The sequence below is a fragment of the Sus scrofa genome, chromosome 1 (genome assembly GCF_000003025.6).
Source record: "Sus scrofa isolate TJ Tabasco breed Duroc chromosome 1, Sscrofa11.1, whole genome shotgun sequence".
NCBI lineage: Eukaryota > Metazoa > Chordata > Mammalia > Artiodactyla > Suidae > Sus > Sus scrofa.
In genome coordinates, this window is record NC_010443.5 from 262,240,558 (window position 1) to 262,259,608 (window position 19,051).

Consider the following 19,051-nt stretch of genomic DNA (forward strand, 5'->3'; position numbering starts at 1 on the left):
AAATCTCCTTTGGGAATGTAAGGAATCAGCCTCATTATTCTTAAGCCAAAGCAGCAGAAAGGTTTTCTATTATTTGAAGCCATGCTCAGAGATACTTTGCACTAACTGCTTTCCATTTGTTCTGTGAACTTTTACCTCCTGAAATTGCACATGCGTCTGTGGCGAGAGATTTTAGGGATTCTGTCTTTACTTAAGCCTCTTCGGTCCTAGAGGGCTATGATATGGTGTAATTCCACCCAGAATACAGGAAAGCCAAAAGTGAGTTTCTTTGTTCAAGGAATTCAAAGCGAGGTAGGGAGCGGGGGAAGGCAAGAACTTCTGTCCAACTTGGGCAAAAGTTAAAACATCCTAGAATTGAATTTGAAGCCGTTAACAGTTCAGGACTTGTTGCTCTGATTCTAAAGAGGTGAATTAACTTTTGGGGAGGGCCTGGTGCTAGACACAGAGGCGGGATTCATTAATCAGAGGCCCTGCCCTCAGAGAGCGTGGTTTATTCCCTCGTTACCCAAAGTGTGGCTGTGAACCAGCAGCATCAGCACCAACGAGCTTACTAGAAATTCAGGTGCTACTCCAGACCTATTGAATCACAATTTAATAAGACCTCAGGTGATTTATATACAGTGAGTTTGGGCTATGGAATTAGATGTATCTGGGTTTAAATCTCAGGTTGGCCACCTAATTACCTACTAGCACACACTTCTTGGACTTGCTTCATGTATAAATATCAATCGGTGGCCCTATACCTTGGGTTCACCTTAGAACAAAATAGAGGGCTTTCAAAAGCTCCATACCCTGGCCGTCCTGCAGACCAATTACATCAAATCTCTCCAGGGTAGGATCCAGACATCAATTTTTATTTTTTGTTTTTCAATTTTTTGTCTTTTTTTTTTTTTTTTTAAGGGCCGCACCCACGGCATATGGAGGTTCCCAGGCTAGGGGTCTAATCAGAGCTACAGCTGCCAGCCTACGCCACAGCCACAGCAATGCCTGATCCGAGCCTCATCTGTGACCTACACCACAGCTCATGGCAACGCCAGATCCTTCACCCACTGAGTGAAGCCAGGGATCGAACCCACAACCTCATGGTTCCTATTCGGATTCGTTTCTGCTGCGCCACAACAGGAACTCCCCAGACCTCAATTTTTAAAGACCTCCGGGTGATTCCAATGTGCAGCAAGGCCAAGAACCACCGATGTCCTCGAAGGACAAGATCATGACCATCGGGAGCAATCTCCATCTGTGTCCATCTACTATTTCTCGTATACAAGGACCAGGGCTTCTTAGCCTCTCCCTAACCCTTAGCTCCTCCATCTGTCAAATGGCACAGCACATTAGAAACTCTTTCAAAGGGCTCTAAGCACTGAAGTTGACACTTGTAAAGCACTGGCACCAAACACAGTGTTAGCGAATATTTGTTATTTATGCAAGTACCAACTTCCCTTGGAGAAAGAAATCTAGCAAGTAACACATAGTTTGAGGTTACCATATAAATGCCAACCTGTGGCCATACTCATGTTTTCCCCACCAGGGGTGACTTCCAATTCCTTGGCCTCCAAGTAGTCAAAGGATGTTGCCTTTATGGTTTTAAAAATTTAAGGACCTATTCTTTTTCTTCATAAATTAGAGGAGGCAAAGGTGGCTGGCAAGAATCTTTTGCAGAGAGTAAGGTTTACCCCCCAACACTCCCAACTATGAGGTCAGAACAGAGTGGGGGTAGGAACAAGGCAGACCAATGTTGTCTTTACTGTCTTAAGAATTTGATGCTGCACCTCATCAAACGCCTCACAGCAATCTCCCCACCTACAGTATCTAGAATGGGAGTTGGAAAGGCTTTACAAAGACCCCTTCACAACAACTTTGCTTTCCAGAACTTTGCACATGGGAAAGCAAGGCCCAGGGTCATATGCAATTTAAGGTCACGACCAGAAGGTGTAAAGTGACCCAGTCAGATGGAGAGGAAACAGCTTAGTAGTGAAAAAGGAACTGAATGAAAGGGAAAATAAAGACATAACAGTGCTTTGAACCAAAGAGCTTTTATAAATACTTATGGCTTTAACCTGCCCAGGAGGTAGATAAGCATGTTCCCTTTAGTTTGTCTTCAAATTCAACCTCTCACAAGAGGTTAAGAAACACACCCAAGGCTGGAACTGACACTCAGCCCTCCCGACTTCCTGGCTTTGGAGCTGGGCGCTCAGCCTCCACCTCCCTTGTCTATCAGGAAAAACATCTGGGTTATACTGCTTGAGGATGGGATATCAAGGGGAAGTGGTGGAAGTTTGGTTCTTTAAGAAACTTTGAGCGAGACTGCAGAAGACCCAGCCAGGAGCCCCTCCCTTGGCCTGAGTCACGAGGCCCAAATGTTCTTGCGCTTCCATCCTGGACGCTTCCCCAGCATGACCTTTAGGGAACTCTACTTGTCTGAGATGTTGGATGCGAAGAACAAAGGTTGCGACTTCAAATGTGTGAACACAAACAGGCCCCGAGGTGACAAAGCCTTTCTTTTACACAAGTATTTCTCCATTATCACATGCGGCTCCCCCAACACCGGCAAAGGCCTACTTGAAGCAGAGAGAGGAACGGGCAGGACTACAAGAAGAAAAAGCAAGGGGAAGTCATCTTTAAAGGCCAAAAGGTTATATAAAACATAATAAAATACAACTGTTTCCTTTAAAATTTTTAATGGGCAGGAAATGGTATAGAATAACTGCCAAGTCACATAAATTAACGTTTTTGTTAATGTTCATGATCCCGGAAAGAACCCTCTATCGGTTGATGTGAACTGCAGGAGAGTTTACATCGACCACTGCCTGGGCACGTGACTGGGTGTGGGCCATGGACCCGTCCTCACATGGTCCAGAAAAAGAGGCGGCTGCCATGTTTGGCAGGCTTCAGATCGCCTTCTGCCTCAGGGTTGGGCTCTGGCCTTGCTCTTGAGTGATAAGGATTCTCTGGTAAAGGCCGATCTGTTTTCACTTTGGTGACCTGCAGAGGATGAAAGAGGAAAAGCAAAGTTGAAAGTCAGGTGGAGCAGCTGGGACTACAAACACACCTCCCAGTGTCTCCTCTCTGCTCTGGCTGCCCCAGCCACTCCTCTTCTTTGAAGCCCTAGTAAAGCAGGCTGAACCCAGAATGAACACTTAAGAATGCCAACTTTGGGTCATTCCACGTGTAAGAAGTTAGGGATACAGGAGAGAACAAGATGCACCCTGTCCTCAGAGAAGGAGCTGGACAGGAGAACCACCCAGGCCTCCCTGAAACGGTGAGTGAGTTGCCAGGGGAGCAAGGCCTCCGCCCGCCCACCCGTCCTGCAGGCCAGGGCCTGGACTAGTTCTACAGGGCTAACATCTAGCTTCATCTTGTAGAAGGATGAGCAGGAATCAAGCAGGAAGATTAGAGAGGGGAAGACTTTCCAAGTAAACAGACAGAGAGGCCCGTCCTTAGAACACCCCTGTGCGTGAAGAGTGGACAGAGAGGCAGCCCCTAACCAAGCATGGCCCGAGGTTAGAAATGAGGCCGCACGCTAGTCCAGTTCATTCTCATACTCCTCAGAGGTTGATCTGTAGGTTCACTGGGGCCACCTTGCTAACAGTGGAAGCCACATCTGCCTGCCCCAGAGGCCGAGCTTTTAAGTAACACACTACACTGGGATGCAGAGTCCAGGTGGTGAAAGATGAAGAATGATATGCAAAGATGCTTGAATTTTTTTTTTCTTTTTTAGCCGTGCCTGTGGCATGCAGAAGTTCCCGGGCCAGAGATGGAACCTGAGCCACAACAGCGACATCAGATCCTTACTCTCTAGTCCACCAGGGAACGCCCAAAGACGCTTGAATTTTAACCAAAGAGCAAGTGGTGCCAGTGAAGCAGAGAGTTTAAATCACACGTGCAGGTGAGAATGGAGCATGGAACTGGGGCTCCAGGGAGAGAGGACAACACTTTATGCCCATGTTAGCCCTGAAAAGGCTCCATCAGAAATCCAGCAGGAATTGCTCTCATTTTAAAGATGAGGAAACAGGCCCAGAGAAGCAGAAAGGCAGAAGGCCATGGTTATTAATAGTCTTGTTATCTAATGGTCTGAACTCTAAGCCACTCCACATAATACAACCAGATTAATCTTCCCAGATGTACAAATTCAAACACCATTTATTCTGAACAGAGCTTTCATGGACACAATCACACAATTATTATTACAACCATCCTATGAGGCCTGATTATCTCTAGTTCACAGAAGAGGAGCAGGGATGGCTGGCTTGTCTAAGACCAAGACACACAGTAAACGCTGGAGCTGGAACCCCAGTTTCTGACTACAAGTCCAGAATAGTTTTTTGTTTGCTTTTAAAACAGTTTTCTCATCGTTCTGCTGTAATCAGAGATCACTAATGGTTTCTTATTGCTTTACAGAGTAGTCCAAATGCCTGCAGCTGGCATTTGAAACTCCTTTAAGGAATTCAAGATGTCTACGAAATAAATTGAGAAAAAAAAAACAAAACAAAAAACAAAAGGACCCATTTAAAGGACAAATTACTGTGCAAAAGACAATAAAATGACTTCCTCTTCATTGCTACACTCAAAATAGAAAAGGAGCAGAAGTATGTAGGCAAACTAATGACTAGGTAAACGACCTTGGGCAGCCTACTTAACCTTTGATTTCCCATCTGTAAAACGGGGCTAGGAGTAGCTCCCAGGGTTATCAGGATAATATATGTGCAATATATTAGCAGGATAATAGCAGGTGCTCCATTAGTGATTTTCTCTATTATCAGGACAATGGGATTATGAGAGACAGCAATCCTGCCTAGGAAAGTCAGAAACTTCAAAGTTGGACCTGACACCTGAGCTGAGAGCAGGAATTCACCAGGGGCAGGAGGAAGGAGGGGCAATCCAGTGGCGCAGAACACACAAGTGAATGACGCTAAAATGTAAGCTTTAACCAGCCCATTATTGCCTTTCTCAGAAAAAGGTTGGATGCTAATTTAAGTATAACTGAAGATGATAATCCTCTTAAATACACTTTTGAAAAACAGTTAAGACGACATTACCTTTTTTTAGTAGGTTTTTTAAATTTTTTAATTTTTTTTTTTTTTTTTTTGTCTTTTTTAGGGCCGAACCCGTGGCATATGAAGGTTCCTAGGCTAGGGGTCTAATCGGATCTGTAGCCACCAGCCTACGCCACAGCCACAGCAATGCCAGATCCGAGCCCCATCTGTGACCTATACCAGAGCTCAGAGCAATGCCAAATCCTTAATCCACTAAGCCAGGCCAGGGGATCAACTGTGTCCTCATGGATACTAGTCAGATTTGTTTCCCCTGAACCATGATGGGAACTCCTCTTTTATATAAGGTTTTTAAAAAATGTTGAATACAGAGATTTAGGAGTAAATATGTTTCCTTAATAGCACAACTTGTTAATTCTCTTCATGAGACTGAAATGAGATGGTAGTTCTATTATATGTAAAAGTTTCACCACTTTTCAATTATTTAAAATAATTTGTTCAGTGTGGCAAAAGAAAGTATCTGAGTAAAGATAAACCAGGTTAAAAAAAAAAAAAAAAAAACTGCTAAGCCATTCTTCTACTTTATGGCAACAAGCTTAAGACCCAACTATCCAGATGCCACACACAAGGGGAAGGGCATGAATGCTGTCTACAGACTCTGCCAAGCACCATGCTGGAGACTCATTCCTCAGCTCACTCCTCTTAGAAAAACAGGGACGAATACTGGTCCCATCTTATAAATATCGTAGGATAGGAAATGTAAGCAACCCGTTCAAGATCCCATAGCAATTAAGTAACACAACTAAGATTCAAATCTACTCTCAGTCACCATTTTTTCCAGTTTTTTCCTCCATGCCTTGCCACGTATGCTTCCCAGAGGGAATGGAGGGTGATAAGGCTCAAGAATCGGGGATGGGTCACATCACAAAGGGGGTATTTGTCAGGATATGGAGGGGATGCTTTGTTTTGCAAGCAAATAGGAAGCTCCTTGAAAAGTTTTTTTTTGTTTGTTTTTTAAAGAAAGTGACTTTTATTTTCCATACAGACCATGCCTATAGTGATTCACCCTCCCTTCCCAAAAATTCATGTAGCCCAGGTAGGAGCGCCTGTTCATGGAGTTCCTGCTGTGGTGCCACAGGTTAAGAATCTGGCATTGTCTCTGTGGCAGCACAGCTCTGATCCCTGACCTGTCGCAGTGGGTTAAAGATCCAGTTGTTGCTGCAGCTGTGGTGTAGGTCACAGCTGGAGTGCAGATTCAATCCTTGGCCAGGGAACTTCCATAAACCATGGGTGGGGCAAAACAAAACAAAACAAAAACTCATGTTCAAGAAGTGGGGACAGTGAGAGAATTCTAAAGAATATTCTAAGAGATGCTGTTCTACAGGACCTGGGGACTGGATAAAAGAAGAAAGAGTCAAAGTGAAAAAAAGAGACATGCCAGTTTCTAGCTCTGAGGTTTCAACAGATGGTGGTGTCACAAGTGAGACAGGAAATACAGGAGAAAGAGTGGCAAGACGCTTTTTTTTCCACTGAGGCATGCAGAAGTTCCCAGGCCAAGGATCAAACCTGCCTCACAACAACAACCCAAGCCACAGCAGTGGCAATGCTGGATCCTTGCTGCACCACCAGAGAGCTCCCTTTTTTTTTTTTTTCTTTTTTACCTTAGCTATGTTCCTAAAAAATCTGGCATAATCTTGAACAGACTTCCCCACAATAACCTCAAAGTTTCCAACTGACAGTGCTCAGTAACATTTTGTTTATCCTCATCTACCCCCTTCTTTTCTTCAATTAGCTAATTAATCACAAGCAAATCTGCACAGGCTGGGAGATGTCAAGGACGATCTCCATTAAGTAAACCCTCTTCTGGATCGTGGAGGACCACTCCCTGATTAATCTCGATTTCCCACATAGGTCTGTACTCACACTTCTGCCTTTCCCCACCCCGAGTGAGAGCCCAGCAGGGAACGGCGTTACCTTTGACAGCTCCCCCAGGTCAGGCCGCACCCAGCCCAGTTTGTCCAGCACACACTCATCAAACTTTGCCTGCTGCTTGCGACAGTGACGAAAGAGCTGCAGGCCGGAGTAATCAATGCAGGTCCAGTATTCTGTAAAAGGCTCTGCACAGTGCCGCTTTATCTGCCTGGAAAAGAGGGTCTGATGTGAGGTCACTCTTTACAAAACAACGAAAAACAAAGAGGTGCGGAAAAATTCGGTAGAGACCTCCTACACACAGCCTTGGTTTTTCAGGGCTATGGGAGTACACTTACCTCACTTACAAGACAACCAGGAGCTCTTCAGATTGAAAACCAGTAAGTAAAAAAGATTTCTGAGGAAGAAGACCTCATTTCTTTCGGTAGTAAAAGCAAATGGAAAAAAAAAAATGCGGCAAGATTATATTTTACTCAGAAAACTCCCTCACTTGGGACCTATCTATTCTCTTTAGAACCAACTCCAAAGAATACCAGCCTCGCAAATTCAGATGAGGAGGCGGCACACTGAGAGATGGGCGAGGGGACAGGAACAGAGGTGACAACAGCAAAGGAGGAGACAAAACTATAAAAAGCAAATTCACAAACTAACAAGGATCTTCTGATTCTAGGGTCATTCAGTGAAGAGGCAAAATGCCCTACACCCCCTCCAGACCTCAAGGACTTCACTCTATTCACGCACTGAACAAAAACAGAGATTAATCCTTGTCATCAAGAAGAAAGTTAAGTCCTATTTGCTCTCTGTTGAGAATCAACATAGCATACAATTCATTTTGTGGTCACCATAAATGGCTGAAGAAAAAGTAACTTGTGTGTACAAAAGGCATAAGCCTCAATTATTTTGCAATATTCCCCTCTCTTAGAATTCAACTTCGCTAGTAATCGAATAAATGCAAATTCCAGTAAGAATAACACACCATTATTTTACATAAAAGTCATACTGGAGGCAGTGTCAGAAACATGGAGCACCTCCCTAACCCAGTGGAGTAACAGTGAAGTGCCTGTTGGGCACACTTGAGGATCTAGCTACATTCAACACAGAAACCTATTTACACGGCTCGGGAAGAACCTCAGAGGTGGCCAAAGGAAAGACATAGAGAAAAACCGCCTTTCCATTCCTGCTCGGTTCCTCTCCTAGGAGGCAACCCCCAATGCCAGTTTCTTATACCCTTCCAGGGATTTTGAGTCCAATCTTGGGGGTGACAGGCTGTGCTATAAGAAGGAAGAAGGAACGTCAAAGCCTAGGGAGTTTTGCTAGGTCACCTCTAGCCTCACCAACCTGGATTTCCATGGCACACAAAACTGCACACACCTAACTGCTTGAGAGTCAGGCCAGTAGTGAGCCACCATGCCCCCGGAGCATCTGGGACCCCTCCGGGATGCCACTGCTGAAGAAGGCTGCAAACCATTCCTCTGGTAGTTGGGTCTGTGTTCTGGGCTCTGATACCTGGCACCCACACTCATAGACAGTTATCCACTAGTGCTTATAGCAAGCAACTTCTGCAGTGAGAAATCCCTCTATGGCAGCAGACAGGCACCTAGGGAGCTTGTGAAATCCAAACATTTTCCACTTAAAGATACTCCCTCTGAGTCCAATGAAAAACACTTTGCCAAAGTTTTCTTAGAAAACAAAAAAATTTGGCATTCCCATTGTGGCTGAGTGATAACTCAAACCCGACTAGTATCAATGAGGACATGGGTCCAATCTCTGGCTTCCATCGGTGGGTTAAGGATCCAGTGTTGCCATGAGCTGTGGTATAGGTTGCAGACACAGTTTGGATCTGGCGTGGCTGTGGCCAGCAGCTACAGCTCCAATTCAACTCCTAGCCTAGGAACTTCCATATGCCATAGGTGTGGCCCTAAAAAGACAAAAAAAAAAAAAAGAAAGAAAAAAGAAAAGAAAAAATTTTAAATACATATTCCACTTCATTAGCAACCAATCAAGCAAAATAAAATACCATTTTGCACCTATCAAACATTTAACATGAGATGCTGGTGAGGGATAGCAGGACACAGTGCTGAGGATGCAATAAACTGACCCAACTTCAAAAGAAATGGCAACTTTAGTTCTAGAGCCGTAAATCATGTTCAAAGCCTTTAAAGAATAACTCAGTAGTAGGAAATGTATGCCAAGGAATTAATTTAAAAATGCAATTGATGCCTGCACAAAGATAGATCACTGCTGATTACTCCAAAACAACCAAAAACTAAAATCAACAATGATATTAATAACAAGAATTGGTGAGGCTGGTTTATCTACTGATGGAATACTACATAGCCATTAAAAATGATAATTGTGAAGGTGGAGCAACTTGAAAGAATGTTTCCAATAGTTCTGCAGGAAAAATGAATTTTAAAATGTACACACATTATGACTTTCAGCACAAAAATATCTCTGCATGTGGACAAAGATGGCAGAAGCAAGCAAGCAAGAAAGCAGCTATTGTGCAAAGGAGTTTTTTTTCCCTCTAACATCATTATAAGGGACATCTGTGGGTTCTGCCTAGCCAGCAGCTATCCTCATTCTTCTGGAACATCCTTCAAACTTTCCTTCTGAGAACAACCCCTCCTTATGGCTCACCAATGTGATTTAGACAATCTAGGTCTCTACCTCACTTCCAGCCTGGCCAGTCACAGCCTCTTCTCTCTTGAAACACAACTGACTCAAAGATACGCACATGACATTGACCAGCCTCTCCGTCTGGGTCTGCTAAGCAAGTAGCACAGTGGCCTGGGAATGGCTGGTGGCCATTTTTGCTACAGCGGGGAAGTCTCTTTGAAAAAGAGTGTGACAGAGAAAAGCAAGACTAACAAACTGGAGAAGAGATGAAGCAAAAAGACACTAAGTAGTAGGAGTTCCTGTCATGGCTCAGTAGAAACAAATCAGACTAGTATCCATGAGAATATAGGTTCGATCCCTGGCCTTGCTCAGTGGGTTAAGGATCTGGTGTTGCCATGAGTGGTGGTGTGGGTCACAGACACAGTTCAGATCTGGCATTGCTGTGGTTGTGGTACAGGCCAGCAGCTGCAGCTCCAATTTGACCCCTAGCCTGGGAGCCTCCATGTGCCACAGGTGCGGCTCTTAAAAAAAAAAAAGACACCAAGTAGGTGTGAAATTACTTAAGCGCCTGAATCCAGCCCTGCCTGATCCCAGTCCTATTTCTGCACTTTACAATTATATGAGCCAATTCCCTTTGAATTTCTGTCCCTTTTGTTCTAACATGATCATTAAAAAATTTTCTAATATTACAACTTGGATTTTTTTTAAAAAGTATCAAATGCAATGGCCTAGCTAAGAACTTGAATGAACACATTTCTCTTTCCATCATAACTCTGTGTTCTGTAGTAATGATAACAACAGTGCCTGCTAATAAGCACTGTGCTAAGCTGATTTTCTGTGCCTTTTCAAATTTCTCACAGTAATCCTATAGATATGTTATCATTCTAACCACTTGGAAATTGAGATTCATGAAGATTAAAGAAAATGTCAAAAAACATAAATAACAAAAATAACTATCACATATTGTGTGCTTTACTGTGGTCTGATGCCAAAGCCCTTCCATTTCCTACTAAATTATCCTTCCATTTAATTAGCTGGACGTTCACCAAGATACATACACCACGATGTTTCAACCAATGGGCTCTGATGTGAAAAGATCTTACCTAAAGAAGTCCAGGGCGCATTGGTTGACGAGCTTGCCTTCCTCTAAACACCGCCTTGGGTCCTTCTCTTCCCACCGGCAGAGCATGAACTCCTTGTTGGGCTTATCGCACTGAGCTCCGTAGTGATGGGCCGCGGCTTTGAGCACAGAAGAACTGACTTTCACCTGAGAGAAGAACAGGGGAGAAGGACCATGGACTTGAGACCAGAACACCACTTCCTCAAGGTCACCTCAAGAGGGAATAGAAAGATAGCACTGTTCTGACTTTGCCAAGAAAACTGAAGACAGGAGCTGTGTGATAATCTCTCATGATCCACAGTGCTCCGGGATGGCAAAGCTCTTTCACCTGTACAATTTTCCACACCTTTGCAATAACTCATCAGGGTGATAACACCACCCCCATTTCAGACACAGGGAAGGGCAGCCCTGACAGAATCCTTAGGCCTTTATGAGAGAGAAGGTGGGGCTCTGAACGAAGATGGAGGCTTCTGGGACGTTAAGGGGAGGAACCAATCCCGGGAACTGTGATGAACCTTCTTTCCGGAATCAAGGGAATAGAAGCATACATAAAATTCTCAGAGGACTACAGAATCACAGAAGATGAGAGACTGGAAGGATCAGTAAGAGCATCAAGTTCAGAAAGCTATTAAGAAAGTACTAAATTCGTTAATTTTCCAAAGTTACAGAGTATGCCCAAGGCAGCCATCCCTACAACTCTGTCGGTCTCCCTCATCTGCACTCCAGCCCATTTTCTGGTGAAGCACAGTTATCGCTAGCGCACGGGCCAGCCCAAGCCTGTCCAGCAGCTGCTGCAGCGAGGGTCCTGCTGGCCCCCCTTCTGTGCCACCTCTTCCTGTGCCACCAGCACAATGTTCTAATTACTGTAACATCACAGAACACGTTGTTGTCTGGGAAGACCACCCTCATCACTCTTCCTTTTCAAAATCGTTTTGGTGGTTCTCACAAATGAACACCCCTCCGCCAGTAATCTGCACTGGGACTGCACTAAGTTTAGCTCCATACTACAGACACAACAGCGCTCAAGGTAGCTGCCACTCCTATTTTATCTTCTTAGAAAGTCTTTCCCAAATCATCTCAGAAAAACCGGCATCAGTGGTCAACTCTTATGGGATGACCAGAACTTAAGCTGCAAGAGGATTCTGTCTTCAGAGGTCCATTACTGTAGAGATGGCCGTTCACCCTAAATTCAACTATAATTAAGGTGATGTTGACCATGGTTCACCAAGCACCCAAAACAGGGTTGCACACGAGCAGGTGTTGAGCATGCCCTCGGCACCAGGAGCAGGGGATACAAGAGTCACAAAAGGACTAAGAATACAGGCGTGACGCCTTCTCATCAGAACAGTGTGTTGTTGCTCCATTTATTTCGCTCGTTCTCACTTCCTTCGGTTAAGATTAGTTTCCTTCATTCAGGAATCTTGCCTAGTTCTTGTCTCTTCCTCAGTATTCTCACATTTTGGATACCTATCTAAAGAGGATATTTTCCCCTTAGATTTTCAAGTTGGTTTCTGCTTGTTTGTACACTGTACCTTCACCGGATTTAGCCATAGTTCACCGGATTCATGTCAGTTCTGATGAGAAACAAGAGGATTAACAGAAAAACTTCCATTTACAAATAAAACCCACCGCTCTTCCCTCTGATATTTATATCTTTTTTGCTGCTTCTTCTTTTTTCCTATCTTAATGCTCTGCTCTGACCAAAACTGCTAGATAATACAGACAAACAGCAATGGTGGCAGGCATCCTCGCCTTGTTCTAAACTTTAAAGTAGTTTGGTATGATGTTGGCTGTTGGTGTCTGGTATATACTTTTTTGGATGGTCACCATTAGGGAAGTTTCTTTCTAATCAAAACTGGCTTGTTTCACTGTTTTCTTCACCGGGACAAATTGAAACTTTCAGGTTTCTTTTTCATTAATATCTATAATATCATTAATATCTGCATAGAGCATTGACAGATTTTCTAAAACTGACCCATTGTACCTAGAATAAAATCTAATTTGGGAGTTCCCATCATGGCACAGTGGAAACGAATCCGAATAGGAACCATGAAGTTGAGGGTTTGATTCCTGGCCTCGCTCAGCGGGTTAAGGATCCGGCGTTGCTGTGCGCTGTGGTGTAGGTCAAAGATGCAGCTCGGATCTGGTGTCGCTGTGGCTGTGGCGTAGGCCGGCAGCTACAGCTCCGATTAGACCCCTGGTCTGGGAACCTCCATATGCTGCAGGTGTGGTCCTAAAAGAACAAAAAGCCAAAAAAAAAAAAAATCTAATTTGTCACTGTGTATTATGCCTTAAGATACCACTGGATTTGATTTGCAAGTATTAAGAATGTTCACATGAGAATAATTTTATAATTATTTTAATAATAATTAATTTTATAATTTCATTTTTAAGAATTTTACACAGCCCAGGTTAAACTATTAACATTACTAATATGATAAAAAGCAAGAAAAGATGAAGAGATAATTCATCCGCACATTAGGAGAGGAGAGTAGTTATGACTCTAATATTACAACTGCTAATAATTATTAAAGCAAAGATGAATTTACAACGTAAGTGAAATTTGCCACAAAGACTCTAAGTTCATTTAAAAATCTGTAAAATTTTGTATTCCCATTTTTGAAACTAGTTTATTTAGGCTAATTAAATGGTACACACTTGCCTGCTCTATTATCTATAAAGAGCTGGGAAACTAAAAATCAAGACTCAATTTTTAAAAGCCTAATACATTTTAAAAATTAAGGTAGCTATATTTATTTCCTTGTCAAATGCCTTTAAAACACTTTTAAATGGTTGACTTAACTACTTGAACACCTTCACAGCTACCATGCCCCAAAGCCTATGGCTTTCTTTGCTTTACTTTCCTATAAAGAGAGATGGCCTCAAGACACAGCAGGTCAGGGTCAAGTGCAGAACTGGCACCAGAGACTGGGACCTCCAATCAGGCCTCTTCCCACTGGTTCACGGCCACTGAGGGGCAAAGAACCTCAGATCTGTGTCACCGTCGCCCTTCGCCTGCTTCTTCACCAAGATGAGTTCCAAGAGAAACATCCTTTCACAGCTGCTTTCCGTGAAGACCCTCTCAGATTCATTCAGCTCCCTTTGTGTCCAAGAACAGAGTTTCAACATCCTCCCTCATCTGTCCTCAGAACGGCCTCATTGCACAGCAGGTTTACAGTCTGCAGGTGCAGAAAGGGAGGCAGAAAAAGTGCCACCATCTACAACCGATATCCTAGTCCTGTTCTCTCTTCCTTAAACCAGGTCTGTACCTTTTTTTGTAGTACTTAATTTATACTAGGTCTTTTTTTTTTTAGGGCTGCACTCAAGGCATATGTAAGTTCCCAGCCTAAGGGTCGAATCAGGATCTACAGCTGCTGGCATATGCCACAGCCACACCAATGTGGGATCGGAGCCACGTCTGTAACCTACACCACAGCTCACGGCAACACCAGATCCTTAACACACTGAGCGAGGCCAGGGAGCAAACCCTTATGGATCCTAGTCGGGTTCGTTAACCGCTGAGCCATGAAGGAAACTCCAATGTACTGGATCTTGCATTTTTCTCAATTTACATAAAACGGATGACAGTACATACTGGATGGAACTGCTGTGATGACTGAGGTAATAGACATACAAATACTAAGAATGGTGCCTAAGAGTTCTCTTGTGGCACAGCAGGTTAAGGATCCGGTATTGGCATTGTCACTGCAGCAGCTTGGGTTGCTGCTGTGGGCCATGTTCGATCCCTAGGCTGGGAACTTCCACATACTGCAAGTGTGGCCAACCAACCAACCAAACAAAAACAAAACAGTGCCTAGCACACAGAAAACACACCATAGGTATTAGCTATTATTTTTATTTAAAATCATCATCATGTACGAGGAGTTTCCAGCCCAAAGCTTCTGATTATTTTTCCACAGGCAGGTGTCGTAACTCCAAAGTCAATGAGGTCCAAATGGGCTTAACTTGCTTCTTGAACCTGTTCCTTCTGGCTTCCCCAGTACTACTGTTAGCCTGCAAATCTGACATTGATTCCTCAACCTTTCCTGCCTCTGATGGCTAAGTTGTTGCTAAGAATGACCAATCCTAGATAAATGTGTTCTTCCCTCTCTGTAAGCTCAGTCATCAATCATGCTGGGGTCATTAATATCGTCCTCGATTATTTCAAGCCACCAAGACAGGTCTCCTTGCTTTTCTTTTCCTCTCTTCCAAGCACTCTTCACAGAGCTGCTGGAGCAATCTTCCAAAAAAAATAAATTCTTACTTCACTTTGCTATTAAAACAAACTAGCAATAAAACCCTTGAAGGATTTAGGCTTAACAGCAGAAGAAAGCCTATTCAAAGCCTTATGGATGTGAACTATCCTTCCAGGCTTCTCATCCCCAGACTTCAAAAAGGTACTGGCTGTTCCCTAGGAGACTGAGCTCCCTGTTCCCAGAACCCACTTCTGGCCCCATCTCTCTCCATCTGCTTACCCTTGCTCGGATTCTGCCTCATCCAAGAAGCTCTTCTCTCCATCTCTGCCTATAAAGGCCATTCTTTGAAAGCCATTTAGCCAAGTCTCACATCATGCCCCCAAAGTGCTTTCTCTGTTCCTTTCATAGCTTCAGAGAACCACATAGCTGAGATCACTTGATCTTACAAATAAAATAACTGTATCTGCAAGTGGGGAAAGTGACTAGTCAAGGTATCCAAATGGTTAGGCCTAGAACTTAGATATAACTTCAAACTACTCTCTTTACCTTGTCTTGTTTTTTTTGTTTGTTTTTGTTTTTTTTTTTCCTTTTTACAGCTACAACTGCAGCATATGGAAGTTCCCTGGCTAGGGGCTGAATCTGAGCTGCAGCTGCCAGCCTACACCACAGCCACAGCAACACTGGATCTGGCTGCATTTGTGACCCACGCCACAGCCTTCAGCAACACTGGATCCTTAATCCACTAAGTGAAGCCAGGGATCGAATCTAAATCCTCAAGGGTACTATGTCAGGTTCCTAACCCACTGAGCCATGATAAGAAATTCTGCCTTGTATTTTAGTTATTTATCTGTTTCTCCATTCACCTGTGTGAATCCTAAAGGAAATTTATTCCAGAAATAGAATACTTGCAAAAAACTGAATCTCAGGTGTTTGCAGAAACAAATTAAGTTCCAATGGAAAAAAAATATAGAGCCAAAGTCTCAATCCAGCAAGAAACAAAAGTCTGTTGGCAGCACCCACTCCCCAACCTTTTTGTAAATGTCACTTTATCATAAAGTCCCAGAACAAAGCTAAAAGTCTTCAACCAAGGAAAATAATAGTTGCCATTCTCACAGGTATACAAGATGAAGTGAAGTAATGCAGGTAAAACACTTAACACTGGGCCTGGGATGTCATTTTTGGCACATAATTTTTCCCTCCCTCTCCTCCAGTGTAGTCTGATTAGCCTAGTCCTGACATGGCACTTCTCTGCCTTGAAATCTTCCACCTCTCACCACCAATTTACTTCTAGGATAAAGTCTAAACTGCTTAGCCTGGCTTTGTGACAGCTGCTTCCCAGCCCTGCCTCAGCCCAAGTACCTCTCTGGGCTCAGCAACTGTTGCTTCCCACCAACACCAGAGTCCCATCAAACAGCACCTGTCTCCCTAAACACAAAGAGCCTGCCCTGCTAAGCCTTCTTGCTCTTTTGAGCTTTTGCCCACAACACAGTAGTTTAAAAGCATGAGTTTTAAAATCAGACCTGGGTTCACATTCCAGCTCAGCCCTTACTAGCTATGTGACCTTGGACAAATCACTTCTTTCAAGACCTGTTTCTTTATCTATAACATGGAGACCAATTACATCCTTCCTCAGGAGTTCCCCTCATGGCTCAGCGGACACGAAGCTGACTAGCATCCACGAGGATGCAGGTTCCATCCCTGGCCTTGCTCAATGGGTTAAGGATCCGGAGTTCCGGTGATGTAGGTCGCAGATGCGGCTCGGATCCCAAGTTGCTGTGGCTATGGTGTAGGCCCGCAGCTACAGCTCCGATTTGACCCCTAGCCTGGGAACCTCCATATGCCGCTGGCGAGGCCCTAAAAAAAAACTATATCCTTCGTCAGTGTTGCTAGGAAGGGCCAATGAATTAATGTCTGTACTTAGCATCCTGCCTAACACCTAGAAAAGGGCTAACCATGTTTGCTATGATTAGCGTTATATATTCTTTACTTCACTTCTCATAGTATTTTATGTCTGTCTCCCTATTAGATCCTAAACTCTCGAGGGCAGATACCACCTCTCTCATTTTCCAATGTATGTGCATGTGGTAATTATTCAAGTGCTATCTCTTGAAAAAAATGAATGGCCAATTACCCTTTCCCAGGCTGTTACCAAAATCACTGTCCAATAGCACCTTCCTTATCTGGGCTTAATAGCTGCACTCCAATGCACTCGGCACGGATGATACATTTTAAGGAGACTCTCTCTCTTCCTCGACTGAGAGCGCCCGGGCTGTTCACTCACTTCGCAGGAAGAGTTGAGCATTAAGTGACATAAGGTAAGTAAAGTGGCCCTGGTTGGTGCCAGATAAAAAGTACTATTCACGTAAAGGAAAAGCAGCTTGCTGCGGTGAAGGGGAGAAGGGCTACTGAGGGATAGGTCTCCCAGAGCTGAGGAGCAAGCAGGCGAGCGTCAACCTGTGTAAGTGTTGGGGGCGTGGAGTGGGGGTGGGGGATCCCGGGCCCAGGGTCCGCGAAGTCCAAGCACGGCTAGGCCCAGGCCGGGAAGCTGCAGCCCTCTGCCCTGCTTGCCTGTCCTTCGGACGAGCCTCACCTCCTGCACTTTCAGATCCTCCAGAGTGGGCAGCTCCACTATGCCCGGCATGATGGCAGTAGCCCGGACCGAGGAGATGCCCGAAGTCGCGTCGCCCGGGTCTCCTTGAACTCCCCTTCCGACCGCCGAGGGGCCGCCTAGCGTCTGCGCATGCGCAGCGGCGGCACGCAGGCGCCTGGCTCCGTCCAACCGCGAGACACAGAGCGTGCGCAGAGCCAGGAAGTTCCGCGGAGTCTGGGGGCGGGACTTCGCCTCGGCTCCGCCCATCCCCCCGGTTGTCATAGTGAGGTAGTGTACACTGAAAACTGCGGGATCTCAAAACCATTGGAAGCTAGAGGCAGATGCCATGGAGTACACCGGGAGCCAATATATTGGGGAATTTGTAGATGGGAGGTAAGGGCCCGTTTCATTCACTATGTCTTGAACATCTGTAACTGGAAAAAAACGTTGGTCTTTTTGCCTTTGCGAAAGACTTTATACACTTTACAGACTTTATCCGTTTTAAACTTCAAGACAGTCCTTTCAAGTTGGAATATTTATTCCCATTTTACAGCTCAGGAAAATGAGTTACTGAAGTTCAGTAACTTGCCCAAGGATGCATATCTAATAAGCAGCAGAGCTGAGACACATCCATTCCATGTATAACTCTATCTATGTGTGCTTGCTGTCAGTTTTAGCTATAGAGATAGAATATTAAAAATATGAGTTCCGGTCGTGCCCAGTGATAACGAACCCGACTAGTATGCATGAGGACGCGGGTTTGATCCCTGGTCTCTCTTAGTGGGTTTAGGATCCGGCATTGCCATGAGCTGCGGTATAGGTCGCAGATGCAGCTCAGATCCCGCGTTGCTGTGGCTGTGGTGCAGGCCGGCAGCTGCAGCTCCGATTCAACCCCTAGCCTGGGAACTTCCATATGCCGTGGTTTTGGCCCTAAAAAAACAAACGAACAAACAAAATATTAAAAATGTCAAGATCCTTGCTCTCTAGTTGACACATTGCCAACAAGCAGATAAATGAGAAGATAATTTCAGGTGGTGGCTTGGCTTAAATCTTCCCTCCTCACAGCAATCCTATAGATAGATAACATCATTCCCATAATACTGATGGAAAAGGGAGGCACAAAGTAATTACATAACTTGCCCCAAATCACCTAGTTGGCATTTGGCAGGGCAGAGATTAGAACCTAGGTCTGACTTCAAAGCCCACATGCTTTCTTATGATAGAGCCCTGCTGCTGGGCCCCTGCTGGGCACTCCTGGAAGGCTTCATGGAAGATATAATATTTGAAATGGACCCTGAAGGTGGGTAGGACTTGGGTGGTTGGAGATCCAAGATGAAGAATGTTTACAGGCAGAGGGAACAGCACAACCAATAGCTCAGAGGGAAGAGAAGGCAGTTCAGTCTGGCTGGAGTACAGCATGTGCCTGGAGGAGTGTGGGAGCCCAAGCTAGATGGGTGGTCTGTGCTCAGGCATAGAGAGATTTGAATACCATGCACAATCCTGTGGGTGGGATGAGCCACTACCTTTGATACTGATGGGCGTTAGGAAATCTAATTTATTCCACCTCTGCATCCCTCCTCATAGTACATATGTCTAGCAGGCATTC

The 19,051-nt window shown here is 44.5% G+C and overlaps 2 protein-coding genes across 5 annotated transcripts in view; one reads left to right on the plus strand and one right to left on the minus strand.

Annotated features, from left to right (window-relative positions):
* Positions 2,668–17,629, minus strand: NDUFA8 (NADH:ubiquinone oxidoreductase subunit A8). The gene is given in 4 exon segments (NM_001190197.1): positions 2,668–2,982; positions 6,966–7,131; positions 10,643–10,806; positions 17,446–17,629. Coding segments are annotated over 4 exon segments (519 nt in total). The 5' UTR covers positions 17,497–17,629; the 3' UTR covers positions 2,668–2,844.
* Positions 17,576–19,051, plus strand: part of MORN5 (MORN repeat containing 5) — a 37,000-nt gene continuing 35,524 nt past the window's right edge. For 2 of the 4 annotated variants that reach the window (XM_021068403.1, XM_021068404.1), the window contains exon 1: positions 17,576–17,838. In XM_021068403.1, the coding sequence (XP_020924062.1) occupies positions 17,596–17,838 (243 nt within the window). In that variant the 5' untranslated portion in view covers positions 17,576–17,595. The remainder of the gene's footprint in view (positions 17,839–19,051) is intronic. The other 2 variants (XM_003480598.4, XM_005654532.3) reach the window with 1 other exon arrangement.